At 40.8% G+C, this 17170-nt stretch overlaps 2 protein-coding genes across 2 annotated transcripts; both read right to left on the reverse strand.

The window, feature by feature from the left end:
* Positions 1–6897: 6897 nt before the first annotated feature.
* LOC132095623 (serine/threonine-protein kinase pim-3-like) lies at positions 6898–8566 on the reverse strand. The gene is made up of 5 exons (XM_059500764.1): positions 8480–8566; positions 7846–8124; positions 7605–7687; positions 7440–7487; positions 6898–7365 (listed from the first exon to the last, which is right to left on the reverse strand). The coding sequence occupies exons 1-5, from the start codon at positions 8502–8504 to the stop codon at positions 6898–6900; spliced, it is 903 nt and encodes a 300-aa protein (XP_059356747.1). The 5' UTR covers positions 8505–8566.
* Positions 8567–10300: 1734 nt separating this feature from the next.
* Positions 10301–12472, reverse strand: LOC132094885 (serine/threonine-protein kinase pim-3-like). Its single transcript, XM_059499534.1, has 6 exons — positions 12436–12472; positions 11802–12080; positions 11561–11643; positions 11396–11443; positions 10949–11321; positions 10301–10826 (listed from the first exon to the last, which is right to left on the reverse strand). Exons 1-6 carry the CDS (start codon positions 12458–12460, stop codon positions 10477–10479), a joined length of 1158 nt encoding a protein of 385 aa, XP_059355517.1. The 5' UTR covers positions 12461–12472; the 3' UTR covers positions 10301–10476.
* Between the last annotated feature and the right edge of the window lie 4698 nt (positions 12473–17170).

The raw sequence follows: 17170 nt of genomic DNA on the forward strand, positions 1-17170 counted from the left end.
TTATGTTATTATTTTGATTGAGTGACCCCTGGTGGCCAAAAATCCCATACTGTACATTTAATTATTTTAAAATAGTAATAAGACACTGTCAGTAACGTTTTTTTTATCGTCAGTAATGGTAACGGCGTTGCAAAGATGGAAAGAGGAATTTGTTAGAATCCGAAGTGAACATGTTCTTCAAACATTCCAGAAACAAAGAGGAAAGTTCAAACTTAGTTTGTTCAGAGATGAAGAAGAAGACTCTCCAGTCTCCACACACTTTAGTTAACAGAACCCAGATGTAAGTTTGGTGGTTACAAAAGTACATAAGTAATTGTAAATAAATAAGTAGATAAATAGTAGTAAATAAATTATGATATGTAAGATGTGCAAGAGAATGTATTTCTTAAATGTTTTAGTGGTTATTTCGTTGACGATTAATGTTCCCTGCTCCATCGTTCGATTATTTGATTGCTTTTACCTTTTGGGAGTGTTCGCCTGCTTGAGGAGGGAATGCTTTTTTTACATTGTATGAAAAAACCCAATATAGACTCTGATGATTGAAGCAGCAACAGCTCTGTGTCTTGTATTAATATATAAATATATCTCCCCTCATCAGGCGGTGAGGGTACTACATAACCACAAAGGTTCACTATATCACAACACAAATCCAAGAAAGCCAGCACCTATCATATGTAATATTCATATTCTGGTTTGCTGATGTTGTGTATTCCTCTCATTTGCTTTTTTGTCAATAGTTCAAAATGAGGAGAAAAAGGGACATTGTGTCCGATTTCTGCCCCCAAAAGAAAGATGACAAGGCAAATGTTGAGACAGAGCCAGACAGAGATGCAGAGATGTGTGAGGAGGCTGAGAGAGCTACAGAAAGAGAGCCAGTGAACCTTGGAGAGATTAGCAGTAAGGCCCCAGAACAGGAACAAGAGCAAGATGAAGATCCTAATAGTGACGACGAGCCTGAGGGAGACATACAAGTAGAGTTTGAGACCCAGACAGATGATCCATGTGCATCAACAAGCACTGCACCATCAGGTTTGTGATGTGGAAAAAGAAAAGCATTTGCATAAAGTGTGTGAGAGAGAGAGATAAAATAATCAATTACATAATTTAATTTTATGTTTAAATCATCTGTTATATGCACATTTCTTTCCCATAATTTTCTTATTTTCTGATTGATTTACTTGCTTTATTTGTAATTTGTACATTTCCTGATTTAACTTCTATTATTGTACAGTATTTGCAAATTTACAGTCATGCCAATAAAGCTTATTGAAATTTAGAGAGAGAGCAGCATTAGGAAATGTGCACTTTAATGAATGTTCCGAACATTTACACAACACAGAGGGGATACCCTTTTATAATCATGTGTGGATTAGTATAACAAGTTTACCTTTTATTTTGTGTGTATGTGTTGTGTGAGTGTGTGTGTGAGAGAGAGTGTGTGTCTTTATAGAATATATATTTACATGTATTGGGTTTGTCTTTCTCCACAGATATCAGCAAATGTAGAGAAGACCCACCGATGCAGCCAAAACTTAAATTGTTCCCAAGAACTTTGATGGGGGTCAGAAGGAGGAGCTTCAAGGCAGCCTGGTACCACATCTACCCCTGGCTTGAGTATTCAAAAAACTCGGACTCTGCGTATTGTTACACATGCAGACATTTTAGCCCTCCTAATAGTCCTGACACAGTCTTTGACTCGCCATCCGGATTCAAAAACTGGAAGAAGGCAACCAATAAAGTGGGGGGGTTTTGCAATGCATGCAAGATCTGAGAGGCACAAACAAGCTATGGTTAGCTGGCGGGATTATCAGAAAGCTGCAGCAGATAATGCAACACTGGTAAATGTCTTAAATAAGGAACACAACAGACAGATCAGAGAAAACAGGAAATACATAAAAACTATAGGGGAAGGGCTGCTACTTACTGCAACTCCAAACATGGCCCAAAGAGGTCACAATGAGTCTGTAGACTCTGATAACAGAGGGAACTTCATGGCAATTCTAGAGACAATTGGTAACCATGATAAAGCTGTTAAAAAAAGGTTAACATCATTTCATAATGCAAAGTATACAAGCAAAATAATCCAGAATGAGGTTCTAGATTGTTAAGCGGACATGGTTCGAACTGAAATTTCAGAAGAAGTAAAAAGCAGTGAAGTCTTTAGCATCATGGCTGACGAAACAAAAGATGTAAGAAAAAGGAACAGATCTCTCTGGTGCTGAGATATTACTACAATGGAGCTATCCAGGAAAGTTTTCTCTATTTTGAGTCCACAGAGAAGCTGGATGCAGCAAGTCTTAGTGAGAAAATAATCCACATGCTAGAAAGTCATGGCCTAGAGTAGGCTACAAAAAGAACCTGGTAGGTCAAGCATATGATGGGGCTTCTGTCTGGAGTGGTAAGCATTCTGGAGTCCAGGCAAGAATCAAAGAGCAAGCAAAATATGCTTTTTATATCCATTGTAGTGCCCACTGTCTAAACCTCGTTTTAGTAGATACAATCAAAGCTGTCCCGGAGGCCGAGGAGTTTTTCTCTTTACTAGAGAAACTTTACGTGTTCACATCTGGATCAGCTGTTCATCCTAAATGGCTAGCTATACAAAGAGAGATGTATGAAGGGGCACCAAGAGAGCTTCAGCGATTAAGTGACACACGTTGGGCATGCCGATTTATAGCTCCACGTAACATTATGGATCAACTACCTGCCCTCAAGCGGCTCCTGCAAGAGATAGCCCAAGAACATAATGGTGCAAGATCCGTTGAGGCTCGAGGTCTGCTGGCACAGATAGATCTTGAGTTCATAGTGCATCTTGTTACTCTCCGTAACGTGTTTGGAGAAACAAAACTTCTCTCTGATATGCTACAGGCCTCGACTCTTGATATTTCAAAAGCTGTAGATTTAGTTGAAGCTTTAGTTCAGACATTAAAGGATTTCAGGCAGGAATTGTTTTTTGATGATGTTTGGGATGAGGTGTTGAACATTTCTGGACAATGTGATGCAACACAGCCACCGGCAAAACGACAAAAAATGCTAAGCTCTAAACTCGGTGAGCACTGTGTGATGACCACTGTTGGTCAGAGAGAGTCGGAACGAGGTAAAGACGGGTTTCGCACAACCTTCTTCTACCCTATCATTGATCTGATGCTCAGTGAGATTAACAGGCGTTTTTCCAGGACAAACTGTGACATAATGAACAGCATCCAGGCTCTAAACCCTAAAAATGATGCATTTCTAAAAGAGACAGCTCTGTACTCATTTTGCTCGATTGTATGATTCAAGTATTGAGGATTTGGGACATGAACTGCATCAGTTTAGCAGGATCTTGGACAGGAAAATACAGACCGGGATGCAGAGACCCTCCAGTACAGTGGAGCTGGTACAGTTCATTGAGCCATATAGAGAAGTTTTTTTTCTTCTCATCGTGGCTAAGTAGCAGCAGGCGTGCAGGCCGAAGCACGCTGGAACCGCGCTCAAAGAACAGTGATGACTAACAGCATGGCTAAAAGCTAAAGCTAAAAAGCAAAGCTAAAAGCAAACTAAAGTCAGGCATGACTAATAGCAGAAGCTAAACGCATAGCTAAAAACTAAAAGCATACTAAAAGCTGGCATGACTGATAGCAAAAGCAAAGCTAAAACTAAAAGCAAGATTTTATGGTGTCCTAAGTATTTAACCTGGCCTGTTGGCCACACCTCAAATGTTGTCTTGACCAATCAGATATTGCCTTGGCTCGGGGGTATCATAAATCATATGTTATCTTATCAAGCACATGGTCCGAATTTTCCCGCTCTTGCAGGGTCTAATTTTGGACATGATTCCTATAACAAGAATATGATACATTTGACAAATAACTGGTGGTCAGGACTGTTTCAAGCTAACAGATTCAAAAACGTACACACCAAACATGAATATGTATCCTTAAGCTATCCAATAGTTATTAAAAAACATACACAATAAGTGATTAAACATGATAGTCAAATGTGTGGGTTCCATATAAATGAATATGGAGTGAAGTGATGGACTGATATTCATTTATAAGTCTTTTTGAGTTCATTTTGGTCCATATATATGTAGAAAAGACAATTTTCTGTGCCATTATCTGACAAAGATTTCTGTGGAGACCAGAGGTTAAAAGGCCCCCCTTTCTTTTCAGAACCAGGAATATCAGTCTGGTTCTGCTAGGTGGGGGAAGTGTTTAAGGATCTTGTGTAGTACTCTCATGGGTTTACATGTGATGTCCGGCGTTGCATCTCAATTTGTTTTCCCAAATTTGACAAACTCTTCTCTGAATTGAAATTGTCAGTAATTGTTCTAGTGGTGTTAATGTTGAAAGCTGTTCTGTGAAAGAGTTGGTTGGTTATCTTGGGACTTGTGGCACAGATGTTTTATGACTTCCTGTTGCCTTTCTGAGGAATTCGGCTCATGTTTCAACCACAGTCCTGATCGACTCTTTAATTTGTCTGATTCGAGTCAGATCCGCTACACAAATGTCTCTTACCCCGGTTAGTGGCACTAGCTCTTCTTAAGTTAAAGTCAAAAGTTGTATTTGTTAACATTAGTTACAGCACTGTGAAGTGAACATGAACAAACAACAAACCGCTGTATTTTTATTAACAAATACTTACAAAGCTTAATAAATAATTTAACAAATGTATTGCTCATAGTTAATGTTAGTTAAGACATCAATGTAAAAAAAACCTTATTGTAAAATGTTACACTAAAAAACAATGTTCTGTCTGATAGAGAAAAATATATAGTTGACAAAACAAAAAAATTGTCATAAGAGTTTAGTTACCCTCTGTTAAGTGACATTTAGCAAACAGACACAGCTTTATCCACTAAAACATTTATTTAGCTTTTAGTTTCAGTTGCCAATTCAATTCAAGTCAAATAAAATAAATAAATAAATAAACCACTCATTCATTCATTCATTTATGCGGTAGTAGCAGAACAGAAGCCAGCAAACTCTTCGTCTGAACAGAACGCTGTGAAGACCCCCTTTGTTTCATGGCCACAGTATCCAGTGGTGTTTTTGTAGATGCATCTACAGCCATCACACCTCACATCTGGACCGACAGACTTCCAGTCAACGATTCCTACAAAAATAAATAAATAAAATCTCTGAATTAATGCAATAAACTTTCTAAATATCTTTATAAAACCGGTTCAGTTAATAAAAGTGTAAATATACATAATGTCCAGCCAGGTAAAGTGAGCTTTTCTTTGAAAACTGATGCCATAAAACTTTCTGCACACTAATGACAGAGAGAGAAAGGCTCCTTCTCCTTCTTTATAGACAACATCTAGAAGAATGTCTGAGTAGCTCTGATGGTAGCTGAATAATAATAATAATAATATTAATATAAAACATTTTGTATATATATATATATACACACAAAAGTATTTAAAATATGAAATTATGACAAAAATCACACAGAAAAATCAAGTTACAAGAATGTACCTAAAAGAGTACAAATGCCGACCTGCCAACCTTGGAAATTAGTTTAAGTACCATCAGTGTGGCGGGCGGTCATGGGGGGCGGGGGGTGGGGGTAAACAGTTTACTGTTTTATGTAACGGTTTAGTTAGGTTTTGCTATTTTTTCTGACATTTTTAAAAAGAAAGATAAATTAAAAATCCAGTACGGATGTGAGCAAGAATTAATATCCCTGTATGTTTTGACTGATTTGTGGTATACTGTATTCTATATATCTCCGTATTTTGTATTTGGATTAAACAAATAAAGTGAATGTAAGCATGTAGGCATTTATTTTGTGCAAAAAAGGGTTAAAATCACAAATCACATTGTAATCTAAAAACAAAAATAATCCTTTTAAAGCAGAAGTTACTAAACTAAAAAAGAAAATAATAAAAAGCAGAGACTAGGGCCTAATTGAGTAAGCTTCCTGCTTGTTTATGTTACTTTGTTAAAATGAGCCAAAGCAAAGTCATCCTTTAACATTTTGTCACAATTTGATTTAATTATATTCAGTGCTTTTGAATTTGTAAAATTTCAACATTTCTATTTCGTAAACATTGTGGGGACTACTTGAATTACTACTTAATTTTTTGGTGATTTAAATTCTGTCTAACACCAAGTGGACTTTCTTCCATGAATACATTATGCTAGTTAACACCCTGCCCCAGACTCTTTCTGATCCTGTTCTGCTTCTTGACACTTTTCTCCCTTCTCTCGACTGTATTTGTGGAGAAACTACACATATTGATCTGTGGCCCGTCGGGCAGCGTTTTCAGCTGCTGTGTGTTCAGACTCCTCCAGCATCCACACAGAGCCCCTCACAGACTGGAGCAGAGGATCAAAACCCTTCATTGTGTGGGAGCCATTAGTCCATGATCCTCTGCTCTTTCTGTAGGTGATCAGGAAGCTGTTCTCTGCACTTCCTGTGTCACTCCTGCTCACCCTATACAAACAATCAGAAGCATTTATCTAGTCTGATCCTAACAAGACAATCCAGCCATGACTGCTGTGAGTCAGATAAGTGTGTGTCACTGGCCACCTGCTCAGTGTAACCAGGGGTGGCGCTCAATGTCGTCTAAACTGGGCCGATCTGATGCCGCTGCACTGAGGCACCAGCGAATCAGCTGACGGCACTCTGTTACACACAACACAGTGTTCAGGAACACAAAACCACACGCTTCACCTGGATCTGGACCTGATTTCTGTCTCTTGCCTGTCGACAGCTCTCTAGGAAAGAGCAGTCTGCTTTTGGAGGTGACCCTCAATGCGCCTCTGAAGGGGAAACAGCTGCACAGGATGTTGTAGAGCGTCACCCCCACTGACCAAACCGTAGCCGGTCCCGCATGATAACGGTGCTGCCGAAACCACTCAGGAGGGGCGTACTGAAGAGTGCCTGAGAGACCCAACAAGACCTCAAACATCATCTGAAGAGACCCCAGTCCAAACAGATTCCCATCGCTCGATCATCAAAAGTCCACAAACAAACACAGATCACTGCAGGGAGATCAAACCAACCTGCAAAGTGTTTGTAGGCCGAGTCTTTTAGCAGATCTCCACATCCGAAGTCCAGCAGCTTGATGTCATGTGAGTCTGTGGAGATCAGCAGGTTCTCTGGTTTGACGTCCCGGTGCAGGACTCCACGGCTCTCGCAGTGTTTCAGCGCCGTGATCAGCTGCAGCAGCACTTTCTTGGCCAGACTCTCCTCCAGGCGTCCGTTCTCCTCACAGAAACTCTCCAGATCTTGGCAAGGAAGCGGGCGCTCCAGGATCATGGTGTAGCGTCTGGGACGGTCAAACCACTCCAGCAGCGTCAGGACGTTGGGGCAGGCAGGAGCCGAATTGACAAGGGTCATCAACGCAACCTCCAGCGGCAGCCGACCCTGACCTTCCTGCAGGACAAACGCTCCGTTATATCCAGCGCTGAATCAGACCAAACACAGCAATAGATTCACTCTCAACTCACAACTCTCAGTCTCTGTGTTCCTCGTTTAGAGACGTACTTGATGGCAACCTGTAGACAGATGAAGCACAGTAAACCATGCTGACTACTTATCACTCATGGGGGACATTTACTGACATCAACATTTCTAAAAGCTGTTTAACTGCAGGAGGTAAGAAAATGTCTCACTGGCAGTCCATCAGACCTGCGGGTCCCAGCATACACAGAGCCGAATCCTCCTCGCCCCAGCAATGGGCCCTTCACATACGCTTCTGCAACACACAAGATCACAAGAAACGTCTTTAACAGAAAACATGCTGCAGCATCTAAACCTGTTACAGAACGTTACTGTAATTCAACTGAAGAACATTTTCAGTGACAAATCATTGAGTGAGTCTTTAATCAGGTGTTAAATATGAGTGAATCTGACCTCTTCGGGAGCGTTTGGCAGCTCTTCTGTATGAAGGAGACGGATGCTCATCCTCCTGGCTGCCGCTCTGCCACTTCCTCTTCCTGTGAGGCTGATCTGTGGACACAGAAACGGCCAACTCTGAAGGCAGAGGTGCGATGTGTCCAGGCAGCTCTTGGCTCAGCGGCTGGTTTGGGTTTGGCAGCGGTTCCTGAGCGCCGTCACCAGAGCCACGTCTCTCAACCTCCTGATCATCCGTCTGAGAGACAGCAGCACTCCTGGATCTGGAGCGGCCCGGGCCTGCAATGTTACACACATCAAACACTTACAGCCTTTATTAATGACATTTATTAATAATCAACCACCAATGGCACTGCTCACATCCAATTATGTTACTTTACATTTTTATTGTCTTGAATTGCATCTGAGCAGCTCTGTAGTTTGCCAGCGTTATAATTGTGTCAAATAATTAAACACATATTTTACTGATTTTCATACACAGGGACTAAAATACATGTGATCAGTGAGCTGGTAGAAATGTGTGATTAAATGAGTTAACCAGCACACATTTCTTCACATCAATTCATTAAAACAATGTACAACATCATACTATAATAACATACCAATAATAAACAAACTAAATTAAAACACTCACCTCGTATTTCACCCAAATGAGCCATTGACAAACTCCTCCAAACGCCAATCAATACAGGAAATTAATAAAAAAAAGGTAATTAATTAATCAATTAATTAATTAATTACAGAAAGAAGAAAGTAAGAAAGAAACAAAGAGAGAGAGAAAGCAAGAAAGAAATAAAAATCCGAGATAAGAAGAGAAAAATAGAATGTCTTTCCTCAGAAATCCTTCAAATATAAAACTCTACTCAAAGAAAAATCCTCCGATCTGCTAAAATAAAAGTCTCTGCTCTGAACTCCGTCGAAAATCACAATCTCAGCACAGAAAATGTTCTCCAGAAGTCTCTGAAGTCGCCTCGTCTCTCAACCAGCAGATATTGATCAGATCATAACACGCGTCGCTATAGCAACTACAATTCGCGTTCGTGAGTAACGTTACAAGACTATTGAAAACCTTAATAAACTCTAATTCAGTTTAACCAGAGCTCCTAATAGCATCTCTGATTATATACATTATGATTATAATGATTTATGCTTTTATTAATAAATCTCACAAGTTAATATTGAAAAGTGCATAAAAACTCAATGTATAAGATAAATGCGTGCTCTCGCGCTGTCACGTGAATCGAATCGTAGTTGCTATAGCGACGCGTGTTATGTTTTTATACAGTCTATGGTTATGATGTGATCTCGTCATAAATATTTGTACACATTTTCAACTAAAATTAAACCTTGATATATAACGTAATGTTGTTGTAGAATATTGTTGTGAATAATGCCTAACCATAAAGTGCTCAGAAATGGTGACAAAAAAAAAAAAAAAAAAAATATATATATATATATATATATATATATATATATATTTTTTTTTATTATTATTAAAAAATATTGTCTTTCTACCCCGCACATGACATGCACGAAAAAATAAATAAATTGTGAGCACGGTTTAGTAATTCGTTCGCTCAATGAACTAAAACGTGGCGGGCGTTTGAGGGGGGCGGGGGGTAAACAATTTACTGTTTTATGTAACTGTTTAGTTAGGTTTTGCTATTTTTTCTGACATTTTTAAAAAGAAAGATAAATTAAAAATCCAGTACACTTTATGAAAAACTCCAGTACACGTCTGTATAGGGCTGAGCGTTATGAACAAAAATTAATATCTCTGTATGTTTTGACTGATTTGTGGTATACTGTATTCTATATATCTCCGGATTTTGTATTTGGATTAAACAAATAAAGTGAATGTAAGCATGTAGGCATTTATTATGTGCAAAAAAGGGTTAAAATCACAAATCACATTGTAATCTAAAAACAAAAATAATCCTTTTAAAGCAGAAGTTACTAAACTAAAAAAGAAAATAATAAAAAGCAGAGACTAGGGCCTAATTGAGTAAGCTTCCTGCTTGTTTATGTTACTTTGTTAAAATGAGCCAAAGCAAAGTCATCCTTTAACATTTTGTCACAATTTGATTTAATTATATTCAGTGCTTTTGAATTTGTAAAATTTCAACATTTCTATTTCGTAAACATTGTGGGGACTACTTGAATTACTACTTAATTTTTTGGTGACTTAAATTCTGTCTAACACCAAGTGGACTTTCTTCCATGAATACATTATGCTAGTTAACACCCTGCCCCAGACTCTTTCTGATCCTGTTTTGCTTCTTTGAAACTTTTCTCCCTTCTCTCGACTGTATTTGTGGAGAAACTACACATATTGATCTGTGGCCCGTCGGGCAGCGTTTTCAGCTGCTGTGTGTTCAGACTCCTCCAGCATCCACACAGAGCCCCTCACAGACTGGAGCAGAGGATCAAAACCCTTCATTGTGTGGGAGCCATTAGTCCATGATCCTCTGCTCTTTCTGTAGGTGATCAGGAAGCTGTTCTCTGCACTTCCTGTGTCACTCCTGCTCACCCTATACAAACAATCAGAAGCATTTATCTAGTCTGATCCTAACAAGACAATCCAGCCATGACTGCTGTGAGTCAGATAAGTGTGTGTCACTGGCCACCTGCTCAGTGTAACCAGGGGTGGCGCTCAATGTCGTCTAAACTGGGCCGATCTGATGCCGCTGCACTGAGGCACCAGCGAATCAGCTGACGGCACTCTGTTACACACAACACAGTGTTCAGGAACACAAAACCACACGCTTCACCTGGATCTGGACCTGATTTCTGTCTCTTGCCTGTCGACAGCTCTCTAGGAAAGAGCAGTCTGCTTTTGGAGGTGACCCTCAATGCGCCTCTGAAGGGGAAACAGCTGCACAGGATGTTATAGAGCGTCACCCCCACTGACCAAACCGTAGCCGGTCCCGCATGATAACGGTGCTGCCGAAACCACTCAGGAGGGGCGTACTGAAGAGTGCCTGAGAGACCCAACAAGACCTCAAACATCATCTGAAGAGACCCCAGTCCAAACAGATTCCCTTCGCTCGATCATCAAAAGTCCACAAACAAACACAGATCACTGCAGGGAGATCAAACCAACCTGCAAAGTGTTTGTAGGCCGAGTCTTTCAGCAGATCTCCACAGCCGAAGTCCAGCAGCTTGATGTCATGTGAGTCTGTGGAGATCAGCAGGTTCTCTGGTTTGACGTCCCGGTGCAGGACTCCACGGCTCTCGCAGTGTTTCAGCGCCGTGATCAGCTGCAGCAGCACTTTCTTGGCCAGACTCTCCTCCAGGCGTCCGTTCTCCTCACAGAAACTCTCCAGATCTTGGCAAGGAAGCGGGCGCTCCAGGATCATGGTGTAGCGTCTGGGACGGTCAAACCACTCCAGCAGCGTCAGGACGTTGGGGCAGGCAGGAGCCGAATTGACCAGGGTCATCAACGCCACCTCCAGCGGTAGCCGGCCCTGACCTTCCTGCAGGACAAACGCTCCGTTATATCCAGCGCTGAATCAGACCAAACACAGCAACAGATTCACTCTCAACTCACAACTCTCAGTCTCTGTGTTCCTCGTTTAGAGACGTACTTGATGGCAACCTGTAGACAGATGAATCACAGTAAACCATGCTGACTACTTATCACTCATGGGGGACATTTACTGACATCAACATTTCTAAAAGCTGTTTAACTGCAGGAGGTAAGAAAATGTCTCACTGGCAGTCCATCAGACCAGCGGGTCCCAGCATACACAGAGCCGAATCCTCCTCGCCCCAGCAATGGGCCCTTCACATACGCTTCTGCAACACACAAGATCACAAGAAACGTCTTTAACAGAAAACATGCTGCAGAATCTAAACCGGTTACAGAACGTTACTGTGATTCAGCTGAAGAACATTTTCAGTGACAAATCATTGAGTGAGTCTTTAATCAGGTGTTAAATATGAGTGAATCTGACCTCTGCGGGAGCGTTTGGCAGCTCTTCTGTATGAAGGAGACAGATGCTCATCCTCCTGGCTGCCGCTCTGCCACTTCCTCTTCCTGTGAGGCTGATCTTTGGACACAGAAACGGCCAACTCTGAAGGCAGAGGTGCGATGTGTCCAGGCAGCTCTTGGCTCAGCGGCTGGTTTGGGTTTGGCAGCGGTTCCTGAGCGCCGTCACCAGAGCCACGTCTCTCAACCTCCTGATCATCCGTCTGAGAGACAGCAGCACTCCTGGATCTGGAGCGGCCCGGGCCTGCAATGTTACACACATCAAACACTTACAGCCTTTATTAATGACATTTATTAATAATCAACCACTAATGGCACTGCTCACATCCAATTATGTTACTTTACATTTTTATTGTCTTGAATTGCATCTGAGCAGCTCTGTAGTTTGCCAGCGTTATAATTGTGTCAAATAATTAAACACATATTTTACTGATTTTCATACACAGGGACTAAAATACATGTGATCAGTGAGCTGGTAGAAATGTGTGAGTAAATGAGTTAACCAGCACACATTTCTTCACATCAATTCATTAAAACAATGTACAACATCATACTATAATAACATACCAATAATAAACAAACTAAATTAAAACACTCACCTCGTATTTCACCCAAATGAGCCATTGACAAACTCCTCCAAACGCCAATCAATACAGGAAATTAATAAAAAAAGGTAATTAATTAATCAATTAATTAATTAATTACAGAAAGAAGAAAGTAAGAAAGAAACAAAGAGAGAGAGAAAGCAAGAAAGAAATAAAAATCCGAGATAAGAAGAGAAAAATAGAATAAGTCTTTCCTCAGAAATCCTTCAAAAATAAAACTCTACTCAAAGAAAAATCCTCCGATCTGCTAAAATAAAAGTCTCTGCTCTGAACTCCGTCGAAAATCACAATCTCAGCACAGAAAATGTTCTCCAGAAGTCTCTGAAGTCGCCTCGTCTCTCAACCAGCAGATATTGATCAGATCATAACACGCGTCGCTATAGCAACTACAATTCGCGTTCGTGAGTAACGTTACAAGACTATTGAAAACCTTAATAAACTCTAATTCAGTTTAACCAGAGCTCCTAATAGCATCTCTGATTATATACATTATGATTATAATGATTTATGCTTTTATTAATAAATCTCACAAGTTAATATTGAAAAGTGCATAAAAATTCAATGTATAAGATAAATGCGTGCACTCGCGCTGTCACGTGAATCGAATTGTAGTTGCTGTGATGTATGGGAATTGTAGTATTATTCCTTACCTGAGGGTGGCGCTCTCCTTCTTAAGAAATGGTGGGTGTACCTTGTAAAAGGGGGGAATAAGAAAGTTCAGTAAAATATACCAGTCGCATGAAACCTGTGTCTCCGTGTGTCTTTGTAAAACGTGAATCCAAGAAACATCACAAACATCACATGGTGTCAGAAGAAAACTATGGATCAGTTAAAGCCTCCTAACAGTTTGGATTTTGAAGGAAATCTGGCGGAAAACTGGCGAACGTGGATTCAAAAGTTTGATCTGTATCTCATTGCAACTGGCATTGCAGAAAAGAGTGACAAGGTAAAAAGTGCGACATTTCTTCACGTGGCGGGAGATGATGCCATAAAGGTATTTAATACCATGGACTTTGATGATGATGTGGATGATTTTGAAATGCTCAAAGAGAAGTTTAGAGAATACTGTGAGCCAAGAAAGAATATTACATATCTGAGGCATATGTTTTTCACGAGAGCACAGGGACCGAACGAAACCATTGATGCATACGTGACAGACTTGAAAAATAAGGCAAAAGATTGTGAATTTGGAAGATTAAATGATGACTTGATTAAAGATCGCATTGTCTGTGGAGTTAACAATGACACTGTGAGAGCTAGGGTTCTCAGAGAAACAGATCTGAACCTAGCAAAGGCTGTGGATATCTGTCGTGCAAACGAAATAACACAAAGCCATCTGAAAGTGCTGCATGAAGAAGCAGAAGTGGCAGTGAACAAAATCACGAAGACAAAGTCGACCAGACAAACGAATTTCAAGCACACAGGGAAAGAGAAAGATGAGTGCACAAGATGTGGGTATGTTCATGAGCCAAGGAAGTGTCCAGCTTATGGAAAAATTTGTAATGAGTGCTCAAGGAAGAATCACTTTAGCCGCATGTGCAAAACACCACAGCAAAAGGGCAAACAAAAAAGATTTGAGAAAAAAGTCCATGAGATAGAACAACAAGATGCTGAATTATTTATTGGTACCATTGAAATTGAACAAAGTGAGAAAAAAGCTAGCAAATGGCTGCCACAAATGAATACAGTCTCTACAATGGAAAGTGAAACCAAGAAATGGACACAAGAATTCAGCATAAACAACAGTCTACTTACCTTTAAGCTAGATACAGGAGCAGAGTGCAACGTGTTGTCATTTAAAGATTTTGAGAAAACTTCTAACAAGACAACAACTTTAAAGAAGTCAAACTGCACTTTAGTTACTTATTCTGGCCACACGATGGAGACAAAGGGTAAGGTATGGCTTAAGTGTGGGTACAAAGACACTGAGTTTGATCTGGAATTCCAAGTTGTAGATGAAGATTCACCAGCAATTCTGGGAAGAGAAGCATGCTCAAAACTTGACTGATTAAAAGAGTGTACAAAGTAGAGAACAAAGACCAAACTGACATTCTGAGTGAATATCAAGACGTGTTTACTGGTTTAGGATGTGTACCAGGACTGCATCACATACAGCTAAACCCAGATGTTGCTCCAGTCATTCACGCACCAAGAAAAGTACCCATAGCGTTAAAGGACAGGGTCAAAATGGAGTTGAAACGAATGGAAGATCTTGGAGTCATTGTGAAGCAAACTGAGCCCACTGATTGGGTTAATAGTATGGTCACAGTAGTTAAACCAGAGACACTCAGGATCTGCATCGATCCACAAGATCTTAACAAAGCCATCAAGAGAGAACATTATCCGTTGCGTACAATTGAAGAAATTGTAGCGGAGATGCCAAATGCTAAAGTCTTCTCAGTGCTTGATGCCAATCATGGATTTTGGCAAGTACAGTTGGATGATGAGAGCTCCAAACTATGTACTTTCAACATTCCTTTTGGAAGATACCGTTTTTTGAGACTTCCATTTGGCATTGTGTCAGCTCCAGAAGTGTTTCAAAAGTGCATTGCACAAAGACTGGAAGGCTAAGATGGAGTCATGAACATAGTGGATGATATTCTGGTGTGGGGTGAAGACATGGAACAACACGACAAGAGACTAAGAAAGCTGTTGGACAGAATCAGAGACATTAATCTAAAGTTGAACAAAACCAAGTGCAAGATCAGGATGACTGAAGTCAGCTATGTTGGACACATTCTGACTGCAGAAGGTTTGAAGCCAGACAAAGGAAAAGTCAGAGCGATACAGAACATGCCAGAACCAGAGGACAAAGCTGCACTGATGAGGTTCTTAGGTCTGCTTCAGTACCTGTCCAAGTTCGTTCCAAACATGTCAGACATAAGTGCGCCATTGAGGAAACTGCTAGAGGGAGATGTAGCATGGCATTGGGAGTCAGAACAACAGAAGAGCTTTGAAAGACTGAAGTCACTTGTGAGTAACGCCCCAGTGTTAAAGTATTTTGATGATACTTAATACTTAACAAAGAGATAATGCTGTCAGTGGACGCAAGCGCTGAAGGTCTGGGAGCAGTGTTACTGCAAGAAGGACATCCGGTAGCATTCGGCTCAAGGTCTCTTACTGAGTGTCAGAAAAGATACGCTCAAATAGAAAAAGAGCTCTTGGCAATTGTCTATGGCTGCGAGAAGTTCCATCAGTATGTCTATGGAAAAACAGTACATGTGGAGACGGATCATAAGCCCTTGGAGACCGTTTTCAAAAAATCTCTCCAAAAAGCTCCACCGAGACTGCAGAGAATGCTGATGAGATTGCAGCTATATGATCTACGTGTCAGCTACAAGCCTGGAAAGGAATTGTACATCGCAGACACTCTGAGTCGAGCGTACCTAAAAGAACAAATGGAACCACTACTGGAAGATGAGTTACAAGTTCATACTTTGTCAGTTTGTCTGCCAATCTCAAAGGAAAAGCAGAAAATGTTCAAAACAGCAACAGCAGAAGATGAAGAGCTGCAAAAAGTCGTGGAATTAGTTCAGACAGAATGGCCTGCTGACATAAGACACGTTCCAGCAGACATAAGGAAGTACTGGACTTACAGAGAAGAACTTACCTGTTCCGATGGGCTACTCTTCAAGAACTGGAGAATAGTAGTTCCACAAAGCTTGAGAGCAGACATGCTTAAAAGAGTTCATGAGTCACATCTGGGTATTGTCAAATGCAAAGAGAGGGCAAGAGATGTGATGTTTTGGCCCAGCATGGCAAAGCAAATTGAGGACGTCGTGTTGAAGTGTGCTATCTGTAATACTTTCAGACGGAGTAACACCAAAGAGCCACTCATCTGCCATGACATTCCAGACAGAGCATGGGCGAAAGTCGGTGTTGACTTGTTCCACTTCAACCAAGGTGAATACGAGCAAACATGTGGTGACAGCTCTTAAGTCAATCTTTGCGAGACATGGAATCCCGGATGAAGTGGTGTCGGATAATGGGCCACAATTTTCGAGTGCAGAATTCAGAGCATTCACAGAAAGCTGGGAGTTTGGACACACCACATCTAGTCCTGGATTTCCTCAGGCAAATGGACAAAGTGAAAGAGCAATCCAGACAGTCAAGAACCTGTTAAAGAAAGCACAAGAGAGCCAGCGAGATCCTTATACTGCACTATTGGAGTACAGAAATGCTCCTTTGGATGGTGTGAAACTATCTCCTGCACAGATGCTTATGGGTCGAAGACTGAAAACAAAATTGCCTACATCAACAAAGCTGTTGAGACCACAACTGTACAGAAATGTACATAAAGACATCACGGACAGACAGGTCAAACAGAAAAGTTACTTTGACTGTGGAGCAAAACAGTTACCACCTATTACAACTGGAGAGAACGTGAGAGTGAAAGTCAAAAACAACTGGCAACCAGCAATTGTATTGAGGAATCATGAAAAACCGAGATCATATGTGATTCAAAGGCCTGACGGAAACATCTTCAGAAGAAATCGACGAGACCTGCTGAAAACCCGAGAAATGACATTTCCGAAACCAAGCTCTATCGAGTTGGATGAATGTTCTTCAGCAAACAGAGAGCTTGCAGAGAGTAATACTCCGGTGCAATCACCTGCACTGTCACCAGTGAAAAGACCTGTGACACCAATTAGGGGCATGGAAGAACAGTTCAAAAGGTCAAGATGGGGAAGACTGATTAGACCTCCAAAGCTCTATTCTCCATGAAAAC

The sequence above is a fragment of the Carassius carassius genome, chromosome 19 (assembly GCF_963082965.1).
Source record: "Carassius carassius chromosome 19, fCarCar2.1, whole genome shotgun sequence".
Taxonomy (NCBI): Eukaryota; Metazoa; Chordata; class Actinopteri; order Cypriniformes; family Cyprinidae; genus Carassius; species Carassius carassius.